We start from the raw sequence: 23878 nt of genomic DNA on the forward strand, positions 1-23878 counted from the left end.
TTATTTTTTTTTTTTTTTTTTTTTTTTTTAAATTTTCTGGATTTTCAAATGCTAATCCAGAGTCCCTCAACTTTTTGTCCATGAGGAAAAAGAACATTTTGGGTAGCGCTTACTCATCCAACCAAAGTTAATCAGTATTTTCTTCTGCCCCTGTCCAGCTTTCTCTTTACCTCCCCCCCACCAGCCTCCCTTTGCCTCTTAGATAACTCCTCAGTTTCTTATCAGCTGCCAAAATGTAAGCTCTTTTCCTGATGTGTTTTAATAGCTGGTGTACCAGGAGTGTAAGTAGATTCATGAAGTGAGTGACATCGCAGTATATCCTATAACTGTCCTCTTTATATAGGAGTCTCATTATAATAATCAGTGACACATCTATTTTAACAACAGTGTTGGAATCTCCTCTGTTTTTCAGATAAAAGATTTTACCAAACAAATGAAAATAAAGATGAGAGGTTGGCAACTTCCCCCAGGCCATAATGGCAAATTTTTTGAGCTAGAAATAAAGCAGATCTTCCAGTTTCCATTGTTTGCCTTTATCACTAGGCCATTCTAACAGCCCTGTTTCTTCAGCATCACCACCTCATCATTTGAAACTTCTGATGTCTTGATTGCTTTGACACATTGCCATACCTTTTTAGAGTGGTTTGAAGGCTGAAGACCAGCTGAATGGATTGTTAGGTGGATTGCATTAGATAACCCTACAAAGGGGCCTGTTCTTTATATACTCTCATAGTGCTGGCACCTTGAAAGCATATGAGAAGAAAGAGCTTATATGTGTACCAGTTGTGCACACAGAGAGGGACCAGGCCTTAAATTCTTTCATTTCTACCCAAAATGTTATATATATATTGTATAGTCACTTGTGTAATACGTAGGTCACTCCAAAAGTAATGCTTCCTATTTATGTCGTGTTTTCATGGAGACTGCAACAGATACAAAAAGCACAGTAACACTGTTTGACAGAGCAAATCCTCAGCTACAAAACACTGTTTTTCAACACAGTCCCCACCGCTGGCTGTGCATTTTTACCAGCGATGAACAAGACCCTGCGTGCTGCACTCGTAACAATCTGCACCAGCAGAGGGGACCCACCGTCACTGTCACCACTGCTGGAACGTGCCACCCACCCCCTCACTGTGCTGACACCCACTGTTTGGTCTGTGTAAATGTTCAGCGGGGTCGATGAATGTCAACGGGTGCCATTTTCAGCAGGGTCGATGAATGTCAACGGGTGCCATTTTTTCCACATGGAGGAATTCAGTGACACCCCCTGGTCTCACTCACACTGCCATGTCAGACGGCATTTTGTCAGACGGTTCCTCTGCTGCCGTCTGTCGCACGGCAACAAAATTGAACGGAATATTGGTGGGAAGGTTCAACCTCTGCTGCCATTCCCCCAACATCCACCTCTGACGGCGTGGGCCAACAGAATAAAATAGGAGGTGTTACTTTTGGAATGGCACCCATACAAAGCAGCAGCAAGCTTGTAGAGCATTTTTTCTGTTATTAATTCAAAGTTTTTCATTTTCTGCCTCCTATCCCCCTTTTAGCTTGGCGATACAAAGCTCCTCAGCAAGTTGTATTTGTTGAAAAGTTGACAAAACTTGTTGTAAGTCAGCTGCCCAACTTCTGGAAGCTCTGGATTTCTTATGTGAATGGAAGTTTATTCAGTGAGGTATGGCTTCTTCTATATAAATGGCTTTTTAAGTAACAAAGCTCCGTAATGATTATGTTTGAAGTATTGTATTTCACTGGAAGAAGTGACGACTTATCCTTAATCACAGGGGTTTGTAAAACAATATGTAGATTTTTACACATTTGAGAGATGCTACCTTGACTAGTAAAGTGTCTTGCAATAGAAGTGAGATTTTTCTTTCTATTTTTAAAATAATAAAAGCATACAGTGGAATTAATTAAATTCTGCCAGTGGCATGTCGGTGTATGTTCCAGATGCTGGAGTCAATATCTATGTAGTGTCACATCTTAGTCATAGCTGTCCAGCTGCTCTTCGTTGGTGATCTTGAAGAAAGAGCAAATTGCGTGAAGGGTAGAGATAGGTGAAAGACAGTCATACAGAACTAAAATGTTTCCTTTCTTTGAAACAAGGATACTCATTTCTTGAGCTTTAAGTATTTGAAAGTGAGGATAGGTTCAAGAGCGGAGACCGAAATGACCAAGGCTCAGAGCGGTGTACACAGATATGCTCCGGGGAGTCTGGTCTGGAAGTGCAGTCAGCTTCAACCACCTTTGCTTCTAGTCCTGCTTGCTCAGGTAATCAGGTTTTTTACCAATTACGTAAACATAATCTTGGTAATCCAAGAAGCAGGAAGAAGAAAAGGAATGATTCCTGATATGTGCCAGTTTTATATGCACAGTATTAACAGATTTTTGAAAGGATACATTTCATAATTAAACGGTGTCCTGGTTTGCTATAAAACCAGTTTGACCAAGATAGGACACAAACCAGTTCTGCAGTGTTCCTCCCCCTGCACGTCACTGCACCTCGCTGGCTGTGGACCTCCTTGGCGGGACGATGTCTCTTTAGGAAACCGCGCACAGAGTGACAGACCTCCTGCCCTGGCCGTGTGCCGCCCTGCTCCTGCGGGAGCCGCTGTGACAGTGGCAGCTGTTTTGTGTGCCCTCAGGGCTGTGGTTGCTGCTGTAGGGAGAACTGGGCTGTTGCCATGTGCTGCTGTGTTGGGTGATCCTGCTGCTGCTCGCTCCCGTCTGCTGGCCGGTACCTCTTGCTGCCCGTCAGACTGCTGCTTTTCGCCCCAGGAGCTGCATCGGGTGGGTGGCACCTGGCAGGGGTGGCCCCGGCTCCTGCTCCAGGCTGCCTGCCAGGGCCATTACCTGGTCATTTGCCTCACCACACCAGATCCCCAAACTTGGTAGCTGTTAGTTAATAACTTCTTGTTGTGTGTTGTATATAATATCAGGTTTGCCGTTATTAAAACAGTTTTAGTTTTCAGAACTCAGCTGAGGCCTCACCCACCTTATCTTTCCCTTTTATCTCTCACATTAGCCCTTTCCTCCTGGAACAGAAGAGGGGCTGATTGGAGAGAGAGAATTTGTCCCATGGTTTGTCCCTGCCTTGGCCAAACCAGTGACAAATGGATATGGTTAAGATACAGCTTACCATCATAATTGGTACCAGATAAATAGAAGAGCTTTGGGGTTTGTGTAACTGCTAAAATTTGGTCACAGAATTACATTACATTTTACAAAGAGTTCACTTCTGGTTCTCAAGTCACATTGTTTCTTCTGCAAAAGGAGAACTGTAGGGGTGGCTTATTCCCCAGGAGCAAGTCTGACAAATACGACTGCAGTGTAGTGAAAGGCGGCTCTCTGTTCCATCAACAGATAAGGCATTAGTTCACACCTCACCTGTATAGCTGTCACTGAGGGGTCCTGCTGGCTGCAGTTTGGACTCACTCCTTCTGGGTCCCAAAATCTCTGAACACAAGGTCTGTAAAGACCTAGAGGGAAAGCTGGGATAATACAGAGCAGGTGGAAAACAAGCAAGCCTGTGGACACGCATGTTATTCACATCAGCCTCTATATCGAACCGGAAAGTTTGTGTATCTAAAACCTCTCTGTTTAACTTTTGCTATATAATTTTATTTGTTGACATCATTTTTTTATTCTGCCATGCTTACAGTGTCCTGCTGTGCTTAAATCCTGACATCATCAAAGCTGTATTAATCCGCTACAAAATTATCCCTAAAGCAGAACTGCAGCCATAGATATCTACTATTCTGCAGCATTAGCAGAAAATAAAACAAAACCTTTGGGAAAAGGAAATTCAGTAACTCTTGCCGTTTTCCTTTTCTCTGACTATAGAATTAATTTTTCAAGTGGTCATTCTGTTTATTGCTACTATCTGTAAATCAATGTAATGTTTTCATATGAAGATACTAATAGGTACTATAGCCCTTTACGTATTGAACACAATATACGTAGCATTAGAGCTCCAGTGAAATAGATCCTATTTGCGCTCCTCATTTTACATGATAAAATGAAAAGAAAGATATGACATTTACTCATAATGTTCAGGGAAGTAGAATCAAGAATAAACCTTAGTACTGTTGACTTTCACGAAAATGATTAATATCATAAGGGAAATGACAACCTTTATATTTGGCAACAGTACCATTGGAAATCAGCTATTAAATAATCGATTAAGTATTAGGCTATCAACTATTAAGTAATTGTGATTTTTTTTTTTTCTCTGAGTACAGTGAAAAAGCAATTTCTAGAGAAACTGAGACCTGAATTGTAAACAAGGTTGAGAAATTCTGCTCGTGAAAATGACTACAAGTGGAAAATGGAGTGATCTTACATCATATCTGATCAGAGCATTGTTTCCATGTATTATTTAAAAAAAAAAAAAAAAAAAAGGGGGGGGGGAAAATATTTGCATAAGAGCATTTTTTCCCTTTATTATTTAAAAAAAAAAAAAAAAAAGAGGAGGAGGTAGTTGTCCTGTTAGTCTTTAAGGTACATATACTCCTCTTCTGTTGGGCCAGATTCTGAGCTTCTGAGATTGATTTCCACACACTTGATTTCCTCTGCTGCTTTGGTCGTTATGGAAGCCTCCCCCTCCCCTCGCCAAGTTCTTTGGGAAAGAGGAGGGTTGGTGCCCTCAGTTCCTTCTGTGTATTCTGGATGCCACTATCAACTGAGGATGAGCAGGACAAGGGGGTGGCATAAGCTAGAAGACCTCTAGAGTACCTAAGAATACCTGTCACCATATCCCATTCAAGACTCCGGATTTATATGTTTTTCTGTCAGAAATCGTACAGATTTTAATTGTCTGTGAAGAAATTTCTTTTACCATGTTGCTTGCTGTTTACTGTCACTCAGGAAGCAAGGTGGTTACTACAGTTTGTTAAGAAATGTCCTGTGAAAATGGTGTGAAGGGCCATTTCAGTTAGCTTATTCAGGTCTTCAAGACGTCTTAGAAATGTGTAAAGAAAATAACCATGTATGAATTTCAGGCAGTATTTTCTATTGTTCAGTTTGTAGTTTTGGGGGGAGGGTGTTATTTGTGGTTCTGAAAGATTAGCTATATACCTTAGAATATTGTCAGTTAAAGGTTTACATGGTGTTTTCAACAGTTTAAAAAGTCGAGTTCTTTGAATCACTCTTAAATGAAGTCACATACGTGAGTAGTAACCGTTGGTCTTACCACAAGATAGTTTTGGTCTGTCTGTGCAGGAAAGGTTTAAAATTGATCTTCAGCAAAACCACGAAGAAAAAGAAATACGTATCACAGATTGGTGAATCTTCTTGTTATTCTTTAATCCAGCTGTAAAACTGTGAATTTTAAGTTGCAGCCTGAAGGTTGAAAGAATACAGCTTATTTTCTTTTTAAGGCATTAGAAGAGATAATTATATGCGGCAGGAACTCAAGTACTGTTCTCCGTGTCTGAAACTGTATAATTCAGAGCTTTAAAGTATGAGAGTTACATAGCTCTGTATTTTCCAAAACTGTTAAGCAGTTTTTATTTTTCTCTAATTTTTGCTCACTTCAGATTATTTATTTTACTGTAGAAATCTGAAATGCTTTAGCTAAAGAGGGAATTTGAAAAATAGAGCATTTCAAATTAATGACATGAAAGTAAACTAATTCTCTTTTGAGAACTCTATTGCCATGTTATTGCACTTCTTGACCAGCAGATGTTGCTGTACATACATAAAATAGGGGATTTTTGAACTATAAAAGTCTTTGTCTGCACTTAACCCAGTATTTGAAATCACTTTTTCGGTATAATTTACCATGTTCTCAGTAGACTCTAGCTAGAAAAACAAACAGGAAGACTATTAGTCAAACCACGTTTTTTTTCAACTGTAACTGTCTCATGCTAAGTGTACCCACATTCCTCAGTTTTCAAAGAAGTGAACTGTCCATGAAGATACTGACTATTTTGCAAAGTCTTTTTTGCAGTTAGTTGACTTATTTAAAGAGCATTGGCAACAAAATTCCTAAAAACAAAGAACCTCAACCCTCCCCCTCACAGGTTACAACTCCAGATTGCCTTCATTCCAAGAAGTGTCTCCCACTTCACACTGATGTCCTTTGAGCAACTTCCATGCTGAGAAAATAGTTTCTTAATACAAATATCATTCACAATTGGACTGTATATGTTTTATCTCTTATAACATGGCAGTGAGAAAACTTTGACCTCGTAAAGTTCGTATTCCTTGAGCTACTCTTATGCTTGTCTCTGTCTTAAATACACATTGTTCCTCAAAATTCAACCTTAGCACAGTGACCTACAGTAAGTAGAGTTTATTGAGATATAAGTATAGTCTTTGCTTACTGAGATGCCATGAATTAGTTTTTATAATTGCATCACAAACTCACTGATTTTCACTTCTTCACTTCGAAACCTCCGTTTTCAGAATTATTTTAACAGTGGTTATGAGATATTTACACTTTCCAATTTTCTCATTTTCACAAGACTGCTGAAAAATCTGGCCAGATGGAAAGATCGAAGAAAAATGCTAGGCAGAGACAAAATGATTTCAAGGTAAGTTATGGGGGGGAAAAAACCTTGCTTTCTTTCAGTTGTCTTTCATAACAAAATACTTCTGTGTCACCACCCTGAAAATCACATTTCTTAAATCATCCACGTGCCCTTATACTTCCCTCTCCTCTCCTCTCTACCATGTGGAGCTACCTGTAAAATATATATTCCAAGCCGTTGTGTGTAGCAGATACATAGCTGCTTGAGCGCAATGATAGAACTCCTTGCTTGATTTTTCTTTCCCCCTTCTGATGCAGAAAATGATTCAGGAAGTGATGCATTCTCTGGTAAAGCTTATCCGTGGAGCTTTGCTTCCATTCAGCCTCAGGGAAGGAGAATCAAGACAGTATGGTGGCTGGGAGATGAAATCTGAACTTTCTGGCCAGTGGCTAACGCATGTTATCCAGACTGTAAGGTAAATGGATCTGTGGACCTACAAAACGATGCTATTCCTGCGATATGTGTGTTTTAAGACAAGTTGTTTTGTTTATTGCATTAAATACCCTGAGTAGTGGGAATGTTAACATTTTCAAACATCAAATTACAAAACGATTATTTCTGGCAGATTTAGGATTCTGTGTGTAAATGTAATTAATACTTTTTTTTTTTTTCCGTAGCATCTTATGAAAAAGTTTGAATAAAATATTTGCCTGGCACAGCATAGCCACTCCATGAATGAAAGAGTATTTGAATCTTTAGGTAGAAAGCAACTGTCTGCTTCATTCCTACACGTCTTCCCATCTCTGCCAAAATGGTGGAAATGGCATGCTTCTCTCTGTAGTATCCTTAAATCATAATTTACTTTTCCACTAGTTTTATGGAAGGTGATACTCCTGATTATAATGTAATTCTGCTTATAATGTTTGTTTATAAATTTAGTAATGTGCATGTCTTAATTAGAAAATATTAATATACAGAATTTGCTTCCATTTGTCTGCTGAGGGTATGAGAATTGTCGTTATCTTCTGGAAACTTGAGCAGTTCCTGGATATGATGCTGTTATTTTTTTATTGGCAGTTTTCGAAGTAAGTAACAAGCAAAGCGTAGAGGAAGAAAAGAAAGGGATATAACCATGTATAGATACTCTTACTGTGAATGGAGCTAGCAGTGATACATACCTGTTGTCAGTTACATTATCTGTACTGTAACCATTTAGGGGGGAAAAAAAGTGGAGTTTCTTATTTTGGCTGAATTTTATGGAAAGCTTTCAATTTAAGAAGAACCTGGCATGGTATTTGATGAAAAGATGTAAAGGGCCAAGGGAGCAGGCTTTGATACTGGTGTTACCCTTTTATGAGAAGCAATCCAATTTCACTCAAATTATAAATTGCTAGAATTTAACTCTCTTGTACACCTGTAATATTGGCTTGGAAACTTAACCAGTAGATTCTCTAAAGGATAGCTGTGCTTCAGAGTCCTGCCGTCTGAGGTATGATGCAGGCGGAGGTTATAGTGTATCCGAAGGCTCGTTTTCAGACAATCTCCTCTTGCTTTCTGGACACTGCCCTGGTAGTCAACAACTGAACTGAGAGCTGGGGAAATTCTCTCCCACCCTTTTCCCCCACCTCATGTCCTTACTGATGCCTGTGCTGGCACCTTATTAAAGTGAGCTAAACTGTAATGCGAAGAGTCAAAATTAGAGAAGAAAAGGGGGCAGTCGGGAGAAGAGGAACTGACCATACCATGATGGGATTCCGACTAGTGGTGACCAGGTCAGAAGTTTTTGCAAGTGCTACAAGTACTTTTCTTTTTGTGCCCCCAACACATTGAGCATCTAATAGTCTTGTGATTCACACCAATGATGAAGGTGGACTTTTCTCATATTGCATAAAAAACTTACTTGTTACAAAGTTACGTAGTAGCTTAAGTCTTATTTTTATAGTCATTATGAAGCACATGATAGAATTTTTCTCTCTTCAGTCATCTCAGAAGTTATTTACTGTTTTCTGCTTGTATTTAAGAACGTTAACTTACAAAATTAGATAAAAAGGAGTTGCTGTTACATTTGTGTGATCTTAAGTTTTTTGCTTGTTTCTGTGTATCACACAACTTAAAGTGGTGTGGTTGCTCAGTCTAGTACCCTATTTTGTCATTGCCCAGTATGAATAGGTTTCAGAGGATAAATTAGACCTGTGTGGTAAAGTGAAGCGGTTGTTGGCAAGCCTTTTGTCTTATTGTAGGAATAGAAACGTATGTATGTGTTAGGGTGAGTTATATGAGAAAAATAGATGATCTTAGAAATGTGACAGCTACCTGCTCCCCTAGAAATTGAATCAACTTCAGACTTTTGTGCAGTCTAAAGTCACTTAAACTCCTCACAGATGGTTATTTGCATCCTGTTTTCTTAGATGGCGAAGATAGATTACTAATTCAGTAGTTGTGCTGAGCAGATAGCAGTCTGGTTAATGGTGGGGATTTGATCATTTATGCCAAATACTGTGGGTAAGGAGCTGGAGTCTAGAGGTAAATGGTTGGAAATGTTTCACTTATTACTCAAACTTGTTCGCTTGTGCCTTCCTACTCCAGTTCTTTGTGATTTTCTAGTACTTCTGCTTTGCTCAGTATTAGCAGTAGGGCAAACAGCAATGACTGCATTTGAATTCTCCTTGCTTAAATATCCGAGACTTGGATAAAAGCAGTGAACCTCACTTTGTGCCCCTAACTAAAGCCTGAGCACAACTGCAGCCTTTTAGTTAAAAGCTGAAATGCTGTTCCTTGCAAGCAGCTGCTGTGTTGCTCTTTCTTAAGGAAAAAGTGGAAATTAATGTTTCCATCCTCAGCTACAGTAGCTGGTGGTTTGTGCCCCGTCAGAGCTGGGCGCCAAACAGTGAATGGATTCACTCTTCACTCTGCAGGTGATACAGTAGCTATATGTTTGACTCTTCAAGTGTGTATACTCTTAGCAATCTGATATGCAGCCACATCACCATTTATGGCAGCTTGATGACTTTACTATTGTAATGTGGGTAAAAAATATCTCAGAAGCCCTGTTGTGGACCTAGGATTTTATCTAAGCATTCACATAAAAACAAGCAAAAAAAGCTACTTCTGCTCCAAAGGGGTTATTCTTGGATCATAAGGCAAGAGATGGTTGCAGAAAGGCAGGTGAGGAAGTCAAGAGGACAGTGGGAAAAGTTGACATGTTGCTGTAATGACATTATTGTAAAGTTACAGAAAAATAAATCTCTATTCGCGGGCTTCTGAATTAAGTAAATAATTAGTCTTCTCTGAATGGGATAATCAGTTTTCAAAGAAACACTGCAGATAGCACATACACAGAAACTGTGTATTCACATACACAGAAAACATCTGAAAAATTCAGTGAAGTTATATCAGCTTAAACCCTGCAGGTTTACACTTGAGTCTAACTTTATTTGCTTTCCAGGCTTAGTTCTGAGTCTCTTACTGCGCTTGAGATACCCAATGATATGCTGCAGATCATCCAGGATCTTATTTTGGACCTTCGTGTACGTTGCATTATGGTGACCTTACAACACACAGCTGAAGGTAATCACAGAAGGCTGCAGGTCTCTTTGCTTACTGTTTTTTGCCTCGTATTAGGCCAAACTGTGTTCCAAATTTATCCATGTTTCTTACAGATGTTGTAGTGACAGTGGGCTCCTCTGCGTTCTGTAATACCTCACAAGAGTTACTCAAGCATTTCACTTTTCAGACAGAAATGTGTCTTATGAGTCTTTAGTCCCCAAGTCTAATGCAGTAGTTTAGATCTGTTTCCTTTGGGTCGAGATAGTTTTACAATGCGAGTGATTTATCTCATGATGCTGCTTTTCCGTATTGGAAATACAATTTGTTTCCTTTTTGAGTTCTTCTATAAAGCAAAGAATTAAGCCATGTCTCACCCCAAGAAAAAAAAAATGCACAGCGCTTTATGAAATATTTTTGTTGTGTGTTCTCCAAGGCCTTTTACTAACATTATAATCTAATGTGACTCTATGTGAATCAGAGGCCGTTCATCTTACTGCCTTGTATTCAACTCTGCCACTTAAATGTGAGTGAATTAAATCTTCCATAAATAAATGTCTCTCTTAAAATCAGGACAGATCAATCTACTAATTCACTTAGTTTGATGGGTTTTTTTCTAAAAGACTAATTACCCTCAATGTTAAAAAAAAATAAGGGCTTCTTTAATCTTGCCATTTCATCAGTTTTCTGTCTTTAATAGATGGTTCATCGTTATTTTTAGGCTGACATAAAGATAAGTGTTTTTCTTAAGCCTTAAGCGTGTTAATTGCTGGTAGCTATGTTAAGCAAAGTTTTAAACTTTTGCTGGCGACAAATCTATGGTTTATTTGATACAATGTTGATATTCTTGGATCTTAGTTATTTTATTAAATATTATTTCAGTATTAACATTATTTGTCTGCATTAGTATCAATCTAATTGGCCATATGAGTACATAGGTTGTCTTGTCTCTTTAAAACTCTAGAAGGAAAGTGTTAGCACTGTTTCAGATTTCACTTAGAAGTGTGCGGAAATCTCTTAAGCTTTTCTTCGCTTAGCATGATTAATATCAATTATTGTATTTTTTTCTTAATAGTTGGGTGAATTTTTTTTTTTTAGTTGTACCGTGAAGATGGTCCTATTGGACTGACTGCCCTCTGTCTAGGAATTGTGAGTGATTCCTCAGATGTGTTGACTGTTTCGAAGGAAGGAATTACCTAGTTCTGAACCGTTTTGTGGACAATCCTTAGCTTACCAAATGCACTACCCACCTAGGTTCTCCAGTGCAGCCCAGAGAGCTTCAGCACGTGATTAATGATGAAGCTCTTGGTCAAAAAGTCTACTTACTAGTATGCCTCCTGATTGTATCGTAATGGTAGCACAGTTCTTTTCTTCAGGTCTGGGGGTTCCTGCTTCTTACATTCTGATTGCTGGCTATATACATTGTGTGGAGGAAAAACCTGTGGTAGCACATACCATAGATTTTTATAAGAGCAGATTTACCAGTTGGTGTGTGACTGCTCTATTTGATCTGAATGTCTTTATACTTTTCTGTCTTGAATCAAAAGAGATCGGTTCCCTTAGGGTGCCAGCATAATGTTAGCTGGATAATGTGTCGCTCTTTCATCTAGCCAGTAACAGCAGCCTTCCCTGACTGCTGCTTCCATGCCCTGTCAGTGAAGCACATCTGTAGCATCAAACAGGAGAAAAGGTGCCTGTCACAGAAGATGACTTTCATTCCCATTTGTTGTACTGCATGACTTATCTATGGGACCTTTTTTGTTGTTGTTGTTCTTTTCCAGCTAAAGCAAAGTTGCATGTGTGGAACATGTTTAGATAGGTTTTTCTGGACAGGACCGTGTTAATTTTGGCCCTTGGGGAAACTGTTGTTTTTAGGGAACCAGTGAAAGACAGTTAATAGATATTCTAATGGAGCTATGTAAATGGATCTCGGATGTAGTTGTATCTGTAAGTCAAAAAGGCTTCTTCTGGACTTGAATCTCACCTCTGTCATCTCTCCGAAATATGAGCTGTGTAGACTGCTGATGGAAAGTTCTTGTCTCTTGCTGCGTGTTGTAAGTTCGTAAAGGCATTCAGATCAGTTAGAATTTTTAATAGAGCACTCTACTACTGGCGATTTAAGTAGGACAAATCTGCCCACGCACAGGGCTTTCTTGTTGTCTTATGATAAACACCACATACTCATGCCTGCCCTGAAAAGCAGTCTGTGTTCTTTCCCTCTCATACGTGATCACTGGTCATAAAGGTCATGAAAGCCAAATTATGTGAATGACAGACTAGACGGTGTTTAGATGAATGTATTTGACTGGAATTTGGTGAGCAGCGAAATACAAGAAAGAAATTTGTTTGGTTTGTATTAGCTCAGAACAGAATGCAAAAGCGAGCAGCCACAAAACCGTGTAAAGGCTGACCAGTGCAAGCTAAAGCCTCACAAGAATATTGGTTGAATTGGGAATTTTACTGAATGGGGAAATGAACAGAGTACTTATTTTGCACAATCCCTTCATACTTTTTATCCTCACTAAGCCTATACTTCCATGAGGTGTAGAATTGCTGGATGTGACACTATAACCCAGCTTCTTTAGCTAGTTAAAGCACTAAGATAGTAAGATCCCTTTCAGCAATTATCCTCTTCTCTTGGATTTTGGGGAGAGATTCACCAAAATTTTTGCTCATTTAAAAAGGATTTTCCTGACATACAGACAGTTCTGATGAGCAACTTGTGTGTGGAAAAACTGTGTCAAAGCCCTGACAAACTGCGCATAGTTCATCCTTGGTCTGTTTATAAGTTGATTAAGTCAATAAAAAGTAATGATGCAGGATGTGAGCATCCTTAATGGAATCTTGTTTACAGTGCATGAGCTTTAGATTCACGTCCCGACCTAGCTCCTATAGACCTATAGTAATCCTATAGACCGTGGTACGTACTGTGTAGCAGAAGAGAGTGCTTTTTGTATATGTGTTCATGTATTTTTGAAGACAGTCATGGATCCTTGACTCAATGGGGATTCTGTGCCTCCTTTATAGTTATTAAATATGAATTATATGCTGTCCTTTCTGGTTTTGCTAAAATCTCAGGCAGTTGTTCTTTTATTTTTAATTAAGAACTGGCATATAATAGAGACTTGGGTTCTTAATTGCAGTATTTTGTGTTTTGATTAAAAATTTACAAACTAAAAACAAATCTGAAGCCTTCACAATATTCCTTTAATTTTAAGCTTTCCAGTAAAAGGTGTGGTTCTTGCAACTCTTGCCACGTATCGCAGATATGCTTCTCTGAGTGGTGTCACCAGCACACCATGTATGAGTTGCATTCTTAGTCATTTGAGCACGCTGAAAGCTTGGAAGCTGTTAGCATGATTTGCTTGTATGCCTAGTCATTGCAGTCCCAATGTCTGTGGTTTATCTTTTCAAGTTCAAGTAGTTTTTAATAATGAAAATTAATACCTTCTCCCTCCCACCCTCTTCCCTCTCTTGCTTTGTCTTATAGATATAAAGAGGTTAGCTGAAAAGGAGGACTGGGTTGTTGACAATGAAGGTTTGACATCATTGGTGGGTATACTTCTGTGTCCTGTAGGCACTTTCTCTGCTGGATTTTTTTTTTTTTCCCTGCAAATGTAATTAAACTGGTTTCTCTATTCTCCAAAAATTGGATTATTTTTGACTTTGACTATATGTGTGCCTACCGGTGTCTGTGGTTTTATTAAAATATGAAAATGCAGGAGTATTAAAAGTACAATATTTTTTATTTGGATGGTTACTTATTTATAACACTCTTTAACAGATTCCATTGCCAAACAGAAAGGGTTTTTTCCTTCCTTTTCCAATATTTTAATTTGTACTACTTAAACTATTATGTCTGAAGTAACTTTAAATGATAATGGTACTATTAGACAACGATATTTTTGAAGGTGCAAAACAGGAAAAAAAAGCATAAATAAAAGCTTTGTGGATTTGTGCCATGTATCGAGAGACAGAAATAAATAAGAATTGGCCATCAAAATATGTAGCATGACTTTCTGCCTTATGTAGTGTTTTTTAAATGTATCGGTATAATTACTGATGACCTCTAGCTTGATTTTGCTGGGATAATATGAACTTCATTGTTAAGCATCTTGTTTTAGTGATGGTTTACTGTATTAATATTTTTGAGGTCGCAAAAAGTTCAGTTCACATCAAAATGCTTCATAATTTAGTAGGCACACTACCATGGAACTGGTCTGTAGCTAAATAAATAGGTCACTTACATGTTATAATGAGAAACTGAACTGAAGAACAACTAATTTAGGAGATTGCCTACACACAACAAATGAATAGAAACCAAATTCAGATAAATTAGTGAGATGCTTTCTGGAAATAAACGGTAATGAGTAATGCCTAAAACACAGCAAGCATGTTGTAGGTGTGACTTAAAAACAGTCTGCGAAAGCAGAACGGGCCTGTGGGAGGGAGACGTGTTTTGTCTATGTTATCTAAGAGAATGCTCCACAGACTTTGTTAGATTTTCTTATTTGCTTCTATAAATACATGTTTGAAGTTGAGTAGGAGGACATTAAGCAATCACAACATACACGTTGTAGGAAGGAGTGTTGTTGGGCATGTGTAGTAGTATAACCAGATGTACAGCCTCTGCTCTTGGTTTCAGTTGCTGATGGTTTGGTCAAGTCCCTTAACTTTTCTGGTTTTCACTCTCTTCATTTGTAACTGGAGGAAGGATCTTTCACAAAGGCTTTGTTTCTTTATCTTTTGCTGTATCCTAACCCATCTTTGTTTAAAAACTTAAGTCTTTTTTGCATTTAGAAATCACCTAAGAATTCCTCGTATACAGCACTTCCCCAGATGCCTTTTGAGACATGCCAAAGTTGACTCTGTTTTGTCATGGCGGGGTTAATTATCTACTAGATACCTAGTAGATTTACTAGAGTTGAGTTCATTGGGGTAATATTATAGCAAAATATGTAGCAAAAATTAACCAGTGTAAACAAGGGCCAGGCAGTCTCTTTGGGGACATTTTAGGCTTAAGACAGAAACTGTATTTTAAGTTTCTAGGAAATACTGTTTGATAACCCCTTTAGAGTTAATATGGTCCAGGTAAAGGATACAGTAAGACAGAACCAGTTTTCCTCAGTTTCATAATATCCAAAGAATAACATAACCTGAACAGCTTTCTCCTCTTGAGGTGTGATATTTTAGTATGTGGAAACAAGCAAAGAGCATCACTTTACTGTTGTTCTTTTTCTTTTAAGCAGGTCAAAAAATAATAAACACAGATTGTCTCTTGGCTTTTTCCATGATTTTTCAGCTTGCCGTGCAGGCATCACTTTCATGATCCACCTTCACCCCTGCATTTACAGAAATAAAAGTTACTCTTAAGCCTAAAGTTGGTGACATGCCATAAACTATCTACTGGGTGAAAAGCAGGTTTACATGACTTAAAAGCTTTTTTTGTCCAACTCTTTGACCCAAAATCAATGGGATGATGTTCCTCTTTTCTAGAGCAATGACTCCTCTCTGCTTCATGTTGCCCCAGTACAACAGCTTCCTGCCTGATACCAACAGGCAGCCTCGTTTGTTTTGTTTTTTTTTAAAAAAAAAAAAAAAGAAAAAGGTGTGACTTAACAGGGAAGAGAGAAAGAAGGAAAAACTGACTAATGACTCTAGTGCTGTGAACTCATTTGCACTTTCAAAGTGAAGTTGATACATGCTTCAAGACATTCGTACTTCAGGTTTGGAAACCTGAAGGTAAAAAAACAGCCCCCTAAATCAGTGGGTTTTTTGCTTCCATGTAAATCCGTTTTTTCTTAGAAACCTTTTGCTGAAATAAAATGCACCAATATCAGATATCCCAAGTGAAATTCTATCCCAACATAGATCGAGACAGGGCAGGAGGGAGGGTGTCAGAGGCATCTGTAATGTAATTGTCGATATGTGCTACGTTAAACAAGCTATAAATATCTTTCACAACTCTTTTAGAGGGCGGTGTTTGATGTAAAAGTCTCTCATTCAGATAAAAAAATGCACATTGATCTGTGGTAATAATTCTGTAGATAAGTACAGAAGTACATCACTACAAAAGAGCCCTCTGGAAATATGAAAGTCATTTTTTTTTACTTAATTGGGATACTTCGGAAATAAAGAGCTTATCTCATGGTATGGTATATTTATATATTTCTGTAGTATACATCTGGCATGCTTATCTAAAGCTAACAAGTCATTTGCCTTTCAGCCATCCCAGTTTGAACAGTGCATTATCCATTCCTTGCAATCTCTTAAAACTGTGCTGGACTGCAAACCTGGAGAGGCCAGTGTAAGTTTTGATTTTTGCTTTTATTTCATTCTTTTTATATAAGTTACTATTTGGTTTCAGAACAAAAGATTTTAGAGAATGACACAGGGGTATAACTTTCCTCTTTATTTATTCCATGTACATCCTTTTCACTGCTGCCAGCTTTTAGAGTTCTGTTTGTTCCCTTTGTTAGGGGTAATTGTGTGTCTGCTGAGCCGATTGGACCTATAGTTAAATCTTTACAGCTGTTCTTCTCAAAAAATGCTACTAATGTAATCTTCAGATAGCAGTAGATGTGACTTCATATGTGGATAAAAGAAAAAGCGAGTGGGACAACATTCCTAGGAGTTACTCTTCATTCAGTGTTGCATCCAAACTGCTTGCAGAACTTAAATTCAGCTTTTTACTTCCATAAGCTTTATTCTAAATTGAGAGTCCTGATTGTCCCCATCTACCTTGAGGCCCTGATTGTGATACTGATGTTTTCTTTCATGTTTTGGTGATCTAAGGAAGTTTTAACACTTCTCTCAAGTCCTGTGGGCCCCTCTAGATGGGTATTGTTTCTCTCTTCAAGCTTATTTTAATTTTTAGGGCTAGCTTCAAAAGAATCTGCAGTGCATGGTGAATTCTTCTTGTTAGGATGCAAAGATCGTGGAACATTCTGGGAGCTTTTGCTGCAGTTACATTAACCAGCTGATACAGATCATGTGTACTAGGTAGTAGGACTTCTTTCCTTTTAGTGTGTTGTCTCGTCATGCTTGTCAAACTGTTACTTGGGATTTGTATTCTCGCTTCCTGTTTTTAGAGTGGGGAAAATTTGAAGTTGATCCATGAGAAGACGCTGTGTCCCAGCCGTTCCTATAATTGTGTCATCTCTTTAGGGATAAGTTACTCAGGCCTTCCTTGAGAATAAGGCCACGTGAAGCTGTTCTGCTGAAATAATATGCTTGCATCTTCAGGTTTTCCAGCAGCAGAAAACACAGGAGGATGTGTGCCAGCTAAGCATTGGGATCATGCAGGTAACTCAAGCACTTTTAAGTATGAAATTGTGAACACAAGCGATCAACAAAAATGTGTTCTTTGTACCCTGCCCATCTCCCAAAAGGTAGCTTCAGCTGATAACTGTTATTCCTCTGATACACTCTGAGATACTGAGAAATGTTTGATTTAAAAGTGTGTAGGGCTTTCTAGCTGAATCTGATGATATCAAATCCTCGGAGGATGGGTAGATGACATATTCAAGTACTTCTGACAACAGTCACTGATTGTGACTGTTGGAGATTTTACTGATTGAGAGATACTTGATGGGCTGATGTCAACTAAAATCAATACCTTACAGTAAAAGGAACAATGCTGATTTTCATCAGCTGAAGATCTATCTTTTAATTTTCATGTCAGAAACCAGTAATTTTTATAACAAAATTCGATACTTTTAAAAATATATTTGAAATTAGATAATAGCATGCTTTAGGCCTTTGAAGCATTTCTGTAGTCTTCTCAGACAAGAAATCATGTGCGAAAGCGTAGAATGGATTTTAGTGATGCTTCTGTGGTGGTAACTTGGGATCAGCTGTTCAGATTGAACACTTGAAAACTATTAAACAATGACTTCGTTGCAAACCATTATATTATCACTGCATAATTTTAGATGTGCATCATGAGAATCACTTAGCAGGACTAAGAACTCCTGTTTGTTTTGCTACAATACTGTGATGCGCATAAACTTGAAAAAATATATTCAAAAGGTGTAACTAATGTTGCTGTATTTATGTAGGGTTTAAGACAAGGAAAGATGATGATGATGATTGTTCTGCTTCTGTTGACTAGTAGTAAAAGTGAATTTAAGAATTCTTTCATAGTCTAGCAGAATATGTAGATCTTGTGTTTTTGTTTCCTAGGTCTTTATAGACTGTTTGGAACAACTGAGCACCAAACCTGATGGTGACATTGATACAGCACAGTAAGTAAAATAAGACCTACATGTAGTATTCAGAAACGGTGGGTGCAAGTCTCAAATTTCAGTGGTGGTGGTGTTTTATCCTCTGTGGTATTTCACATTTCTTGTGAACGCTTTTGCTTCTGGTTAGTGATACTTTGAAATAAGAGCAGATACTTTCTATGTCAAACAATTGAGTGACATCATGTAATAAATATTGTATGAGATTGTGCGTGAAGATGGTAATACACCATTTTATTCAGTGACAGGAGTTGTGCACTGTAAAAGCAAGTGTGTTGGTTTTGCCATGACCTTACAGAGCATGAGTTGTCCTTGTCACAGAGTAATGTCTGGTCATGGATAAACAGCCTCTGCTTTGCTTTTCTTCCATTCTATTTTGAATAGTTCTGTTGGTATTTCTGCTAAATTGTGGAGAGTTTGTTTGATAATTGCTCATGAGATTTTTATTTTAGAGACTAAATCATGTCAGAGTAGCCGGAGTTTCCAAGAGTTCCGATTGTTTCATTATGAAATGCCATGGACTTGGCAATGGTACCTGCAATATGCATTAGAAAAAGGCAGATTAATTATGTTCCTAATGCTACTTCTTTTTGCTCTTTGGGTGACTCTGATAGACATGAAAACAAAACAGAATCTGTGGCAAACCAGACAAATTATAGAAAACTAAAATGCTTTAAGAAGGAAAGATCTGTAGCTAGAATAAATAGTACTGTCTGTCCACAAAGCTCCCCTGGGCTTTGTGGACATTTTGGAAAAACTGAGCATAGCGGGCTGCTTTATTATTTGTTGTAAGGGGGCTTGAAACAAGATTCCAGTCTTCTGTTCTGACTGCTCATTTGAATCCACCATGTACCAGATAATCAAAAGCACTACACTACTCACTTTTTTAAACACTATTCTTAGTCTTTCAGTTGATGTTTCATCTCCAGATTTGTTTGGAAGCATTCATGAAGACTCTAGTCTTTCTTCGGTAAGTTTGGCTTCTGTTTCTAAAAGCTTATGTGAAACTTAGTATTTCTCAAAGTAACAGGAATGTGGTCCTTTTTTTATTAAGTACTTCTACTACTTGTTTTCCTTTCTGAGATAGCAATTTTGTATTCTTGTGGCATTTCCAGATACAAATGTGTATAAGAAAATACAAGGATATAAGGCTTGAATATAAGGCTCTGTTTAAAAGCACTGTTTGTTTATGATATCTTAGTATACCATCTTAAGGTAACAAATGAAGATATTTTTTGAAACCAGGTCCTCCTCGGAAACTGAGATGGCATCATTGAAATCAGTGAAAGTAGCACTGGTGTTAAGACAGCTGAGGATTTGATTTATCACCTTGTTTTAAAATTCAAGAACTGGTCTGATTATTAAATACTTTTTTAAACCCATGAAGATGCAGGCATTCAGTAGTGTAGGATTTTTAAAAAAAAAAGGGCATTACTGAAAATAAGTATTGATTATTTGTTTGACTTGTTTGGATTTGGTTTTGGTTTATAGGAAATGGAAAAAATGGTTTTTAATGTTCTTGACACCTTGACTTTGGTTAATGTACTTTCTTCTAGTCCTGTGGCTGGGGGAAAAAGTGGGTTTCTTCCCTGCAAAAAAAACGTAGTGAGATCCTCTTGTGAAGTTAATATTCTTTAGTACAGGTTTTAAATATTGTCAGAATGCCCAGCTTAGCCTTATTTACAAGAGCAATAAACATTCCTCCTACAATAAACATTCACAGATTGCCTGATCAGGCCAAGTTTCTGAATTGCAGACTATAATAATTAGTCTTTATATCATTTTTCTGGCAATGCATAGGTTTTGATAATCGTTGAAAAAGTAACTTTTTGTGGCTGTGACTTCCTCCCATATGTCATAGCTATGAATGCTTAAATAAAAAAGAAATCAACAATTTTAGACAATGTTTGGTTTCCATGGTATCATATTATTTTCAGTAAATCACAGAACACTTCTCTTTCCTGATTGAGTAATGAGAACAGTAAGATTTGTCACTGTATTTTTAAAATTCTAATTTTTGAATAGTCTATATACCAACTGATTGTAATTTATAGTAGTAGGCAATTGCACATCTCAGAACCAGTAATGATATTGCTGGAATACAAACTGTCAGGAGTTCTAAAAACCAGCACTATTTTTAATCAGATTTGCACTATTATGATAAATTCAATACCAAATAGCTTTGTTTTCAAAATACTTGCTGGAACTGATTTTGAACTTCCATCTGAGGTAGGAAAATGTTTTCCCATTGGGAGAAGGAGAGGGGAAAGAGGAAAGACCAAATCTCTTTAAATAGCAGTTCTGTGCTGTGGTCTCTTTGGAAACTACACCTTGTTGCACCAAGGTCAGGGAAAGTCAGTTCTGGTATCTCAAGTCCAGAATATATTTGACCTTCTTGTAATAAAAAAAAAAAAAAATCATCAAAGAACAGAAATAAGCTATAACCACCTAGAATTTTTTTCAAACTAACTGCTGAAATTATAGTATGTGCTTCCTAACATTCTAGTCCTTTAAAACAGATGAGTGCATTTGGTCAGTACCTCTTTTGCTTCCCTTGTTTTAGACAGCTTCATGTGAAAGTGAAGATGATCTTTGGTTGATTTTATGATGGTCATAATTCTCAGTGAATTTCTTGAAACCAAGTAAAAGCCAGAAACAGCTTCCTGGAAGGCTGTTCAAACCCAAGGTTTGCAAGGAAGTCTTAACCATGGTTCTGTATTAGTCACAGCTATTCCAGTGAATGCTCCAGATCCTGTAAGAGAAAGCATACGTGTTCAGTCATCATACCTAATATTCATTCAGTTCTTGGTGGTTTATTGACAAAAACATTTGTAAAGTCCGCTTTATTTATCAGTGTGTTTCTCACACACAGAGTTAATAAAATACCATGCACTTACAGTATTGGTCATGCCGATACTTCTTCTTTCTAACTATTATATTCTTTCTTCTCTTAAAATGAATTTTTAGGAACAGAGGCTTTTAATTGCACTCAGTAACTGCCGTTATCTGGAACGTCATACATTCCTAAATATAGCTGAACATTTTGAGAAACATGGCTTTCAAGGTGTTGAAAAAATAACTCAAGTAAGTGAGAGCACTGGAATGAAGTATCATTGCTTGAAAGGAACAGTTTTTATTTGTTTTATTTCCTGTGGGAATTAAGTGCAAGTGTTCATATGGCCAAAAGGACTCTTGGGTGAGCCTTATCAAATGAGTGGGTCTCCAGGCATCGGTGGGACACAACAACAACAGTGATGTGGCTGTATGTGTAACTATAAGGTTTAATTAGCTGGTATAGAAAATGTGACCTCCTATTCAGGACTTGCATGTTCAATGGCAAAGCTTATCAGATTTCTTAGTAAAACTATTTACTGTCTCTGTGTCTTCCTAATGCAGAGAATAACAGATCATTATCTGAGAAATATACTTGATAAATAATTTCATGTGGCAATCTGCATTACTGATAGTTGTTCATGAGCCAGTTCAGGGTTTTTTGTTGTGTTTTGGTTTGGGTTGGGTTTTTTGTTTTTTTGGTTTTTTTTTTTCAAAGAACGAAAATGTCAAAGTGGGTGGCAGTAGCTGTCTCATTTTCCTGCCTTTTCGTAAAGATTAATCATTTTTTTATGAGAAATGTTGTGACATAATCCTTAGGACCATAAAGCTAGTTTATTTCCAGAAATGTTTGTTGGTTGGAAGTAAAATGTTATCTTTTCCTGTACAGAGTGCAGTATTTTCTTCAAACTGGCGTTTGTGCTATGTACTACATCCTTGGTGCCATTCTGCCTGAATGTTCTTTGAACTTCTGTGGCTGAAGTAGTTTTGAATAGCGTTTAAATGGGGCCAATATGATTGGTATGTTTAGTACAGCGTACAAAATTACTCTGGATATTGTCGTTCGTGGCTACTGAGACAGCTGAGAGTAGAGCTAGGAACTGTCAGTGTGTCTGTAAAAGCAAGTAAGACATCAGTTATGCATGTATTCAACACTGTCTTGTACAGCCACATCAAAGTATTGCCATCAAAAGTCTGGTAGGTTTATAAATGACAAAGTTCAAATGTTAATGTCTCAGATTAAGTTCAGATCTGTATTAACCCTTTGAAAGCTCTGACTGGCGCAGTACTGTGTATATGGGCACATCAATGAGTACCACTAGCTGGGGGGATTTGGATCGTTAGATCATCCTCTTAAGAGGGCAGTTTTTTAACACTTCATTAATTTTAAGAGAGGCTAGAAGCTCATAGAGGTTTAGAGGGATTGGTTGACTGTTTCAAGTTTTTGTTCTGTCACCTAAACTACTGTAAGTCTCTTTAATTATTAGATCAAAAATTTTCAATAAAGAATTGACAAAATTTTTAATACAATTTGGTTTTAATCTGAGAAGACTGAAACAAAACTATACTTTGAAATTGTTAGTTTTATAAATTTAATTTTGAAGTTACTTTTGTAGTGTATTGGTTTGTGGTGTTTGGGGTTTTTTTAAAGTTGCCTTTGTTAGAAGAGACGTCTTTATTATCTAATATTCTGAAAATACAGAAATCATAAAATGGTAACAAAGAACATTTCTTTACATTCTGCATGGTTGTTATGTCCATTTTGTGTGTGTGTATGCACCAAATACAAAGTTACATAAAATGGCCAAACTTTACACTCTGCTTTAACACACGTCATCTTAGCACATACTTACGATACTCACCAGTAATTTTAATTTCTGTGGAGATTCTTAAATTCAACTTCTTATCATCAGTTTAATCAGTTGATAAGTGGAGAAAAAAATTGTTTGATAATAGTCATCCTAGCTTCAGAATAAAATGGTTTCTACAGTGCTGATACCTACATAAGGCAGAGGGCTACTAAGATAGAGGCTCAAAATGGCTTTAATACAAAAATTGAAAACTAGTTACAAGGAAGTTCACTGCAGAAAGATAACAATAAGAGAATTCTGTATTTGTATAAGGATTTATCACTCTTGAGAGTCAAGAAAATGGGTATATACAATGGAAGTTGTTGAAGACTTCTGCTGTGCTTCACTCCTCCATCCTGGGCTCAAAATAACATTTAGATTAATTGGAAAACAAGGTTACCCACAACTAGCTTAATTGTGCATTGAACTTAAAACAGGTTGAAGGGGTCTAGCATGAAACAAAAAGTGGGTAGTGAATATGTAGATGATCTTTGTATTGAATGGCTGCAGAAGTGGAAGGTGGTATTCCTTGGTTCTAAACCACTGTGTTAAGGACCGGTTGTAAAGACCAGCAGTCGTTTCACAGATTCTTTGAATGGGTGTATGTTTGCAGGGACTTCCCACTGGAGCTTGTACTTTATTTTCCCCACTTACCTCTAACCTAAATAGGAATGGTCTAAGGAGAGTTATTCTCCCTAATTATAAGAAGCCGAAGTGAAAAATGTCTTGAAACCCATGCTGGGTTTACATTTCTATGATCTTGTGTAAGCAGCAAAAGAGCAAGATTTCTGTACGTTTTTGAGTGTGTTCTTCTTTTTCATGTCCTGAACATCAACAGGCTGTCAGGTAGAAGGGAAAGAAGAAAATAGCCTTGATATCTTCCTGGGACCAAATTCTCAGTGCCTCATGAAAATCCTGTCTTTGGGATATCGATCCT

General features: G+C 37.6%; 1 protein-coding gene across 1 annotated transcript in view; it reads left to right on the plus strand.

Annotated features, from left to right (window-relative positions):
- The window catches only part of EXOC2 (exocyst complex component 2), a gene marked incomplete at its 5' end in the record, with an annotated part of 102134 nt that overhangs the window by 42342 nt on the left and 35914 nt on the right, over positions 1-23878 (plus strand). The window contains 10 exons of the mRNA XM_010144523.1: positions 1551-1675; positions 6468-6536; positions 6791-6948; positions 9919-10040; positions 13507-13568; positions 16243-16323; positions 17262-17321; positions 18201-18262; positions 19163-19229; positions 21227-21343. Of these exons, the coding sequence (XP_010142825.1) occupies positions 1551-1675; positions 6468-6536; positions 6791-6948; positions 9919-10040; positions 13507-13568; positions 16243-16323; positions 17262-17321; positions 18201-18262; positions 19163-19229; positions 21227-21343 (923 nt within the window). The remainder of the gene's footprint in view (positions 1-1550; positions 1676-6467; positions 6537-6790; positions 6949-9918; positions 10041-13506; positions 13569-16242; positions 16324-17261; positions 17322-18200; positions 18263-19162; positions 19230-21226; positions 21344-23878) is intronic.

Source organism: Buceros rhinoceros, unplaced genomic scaffold (assembly GCF_000710305.1).
Source record: "Buceros rhinoceros silvestris isolate BGI_N320 unplaced genomic scaffold, ASM71030v1 scaffold10771, whole genome shotgun sequence".
NCBI lineage: Eukaryota > Metazoa > Chordata > Aves > Bucerotiformes > Bucerotidae > Buceros > Buceros rhinoceros.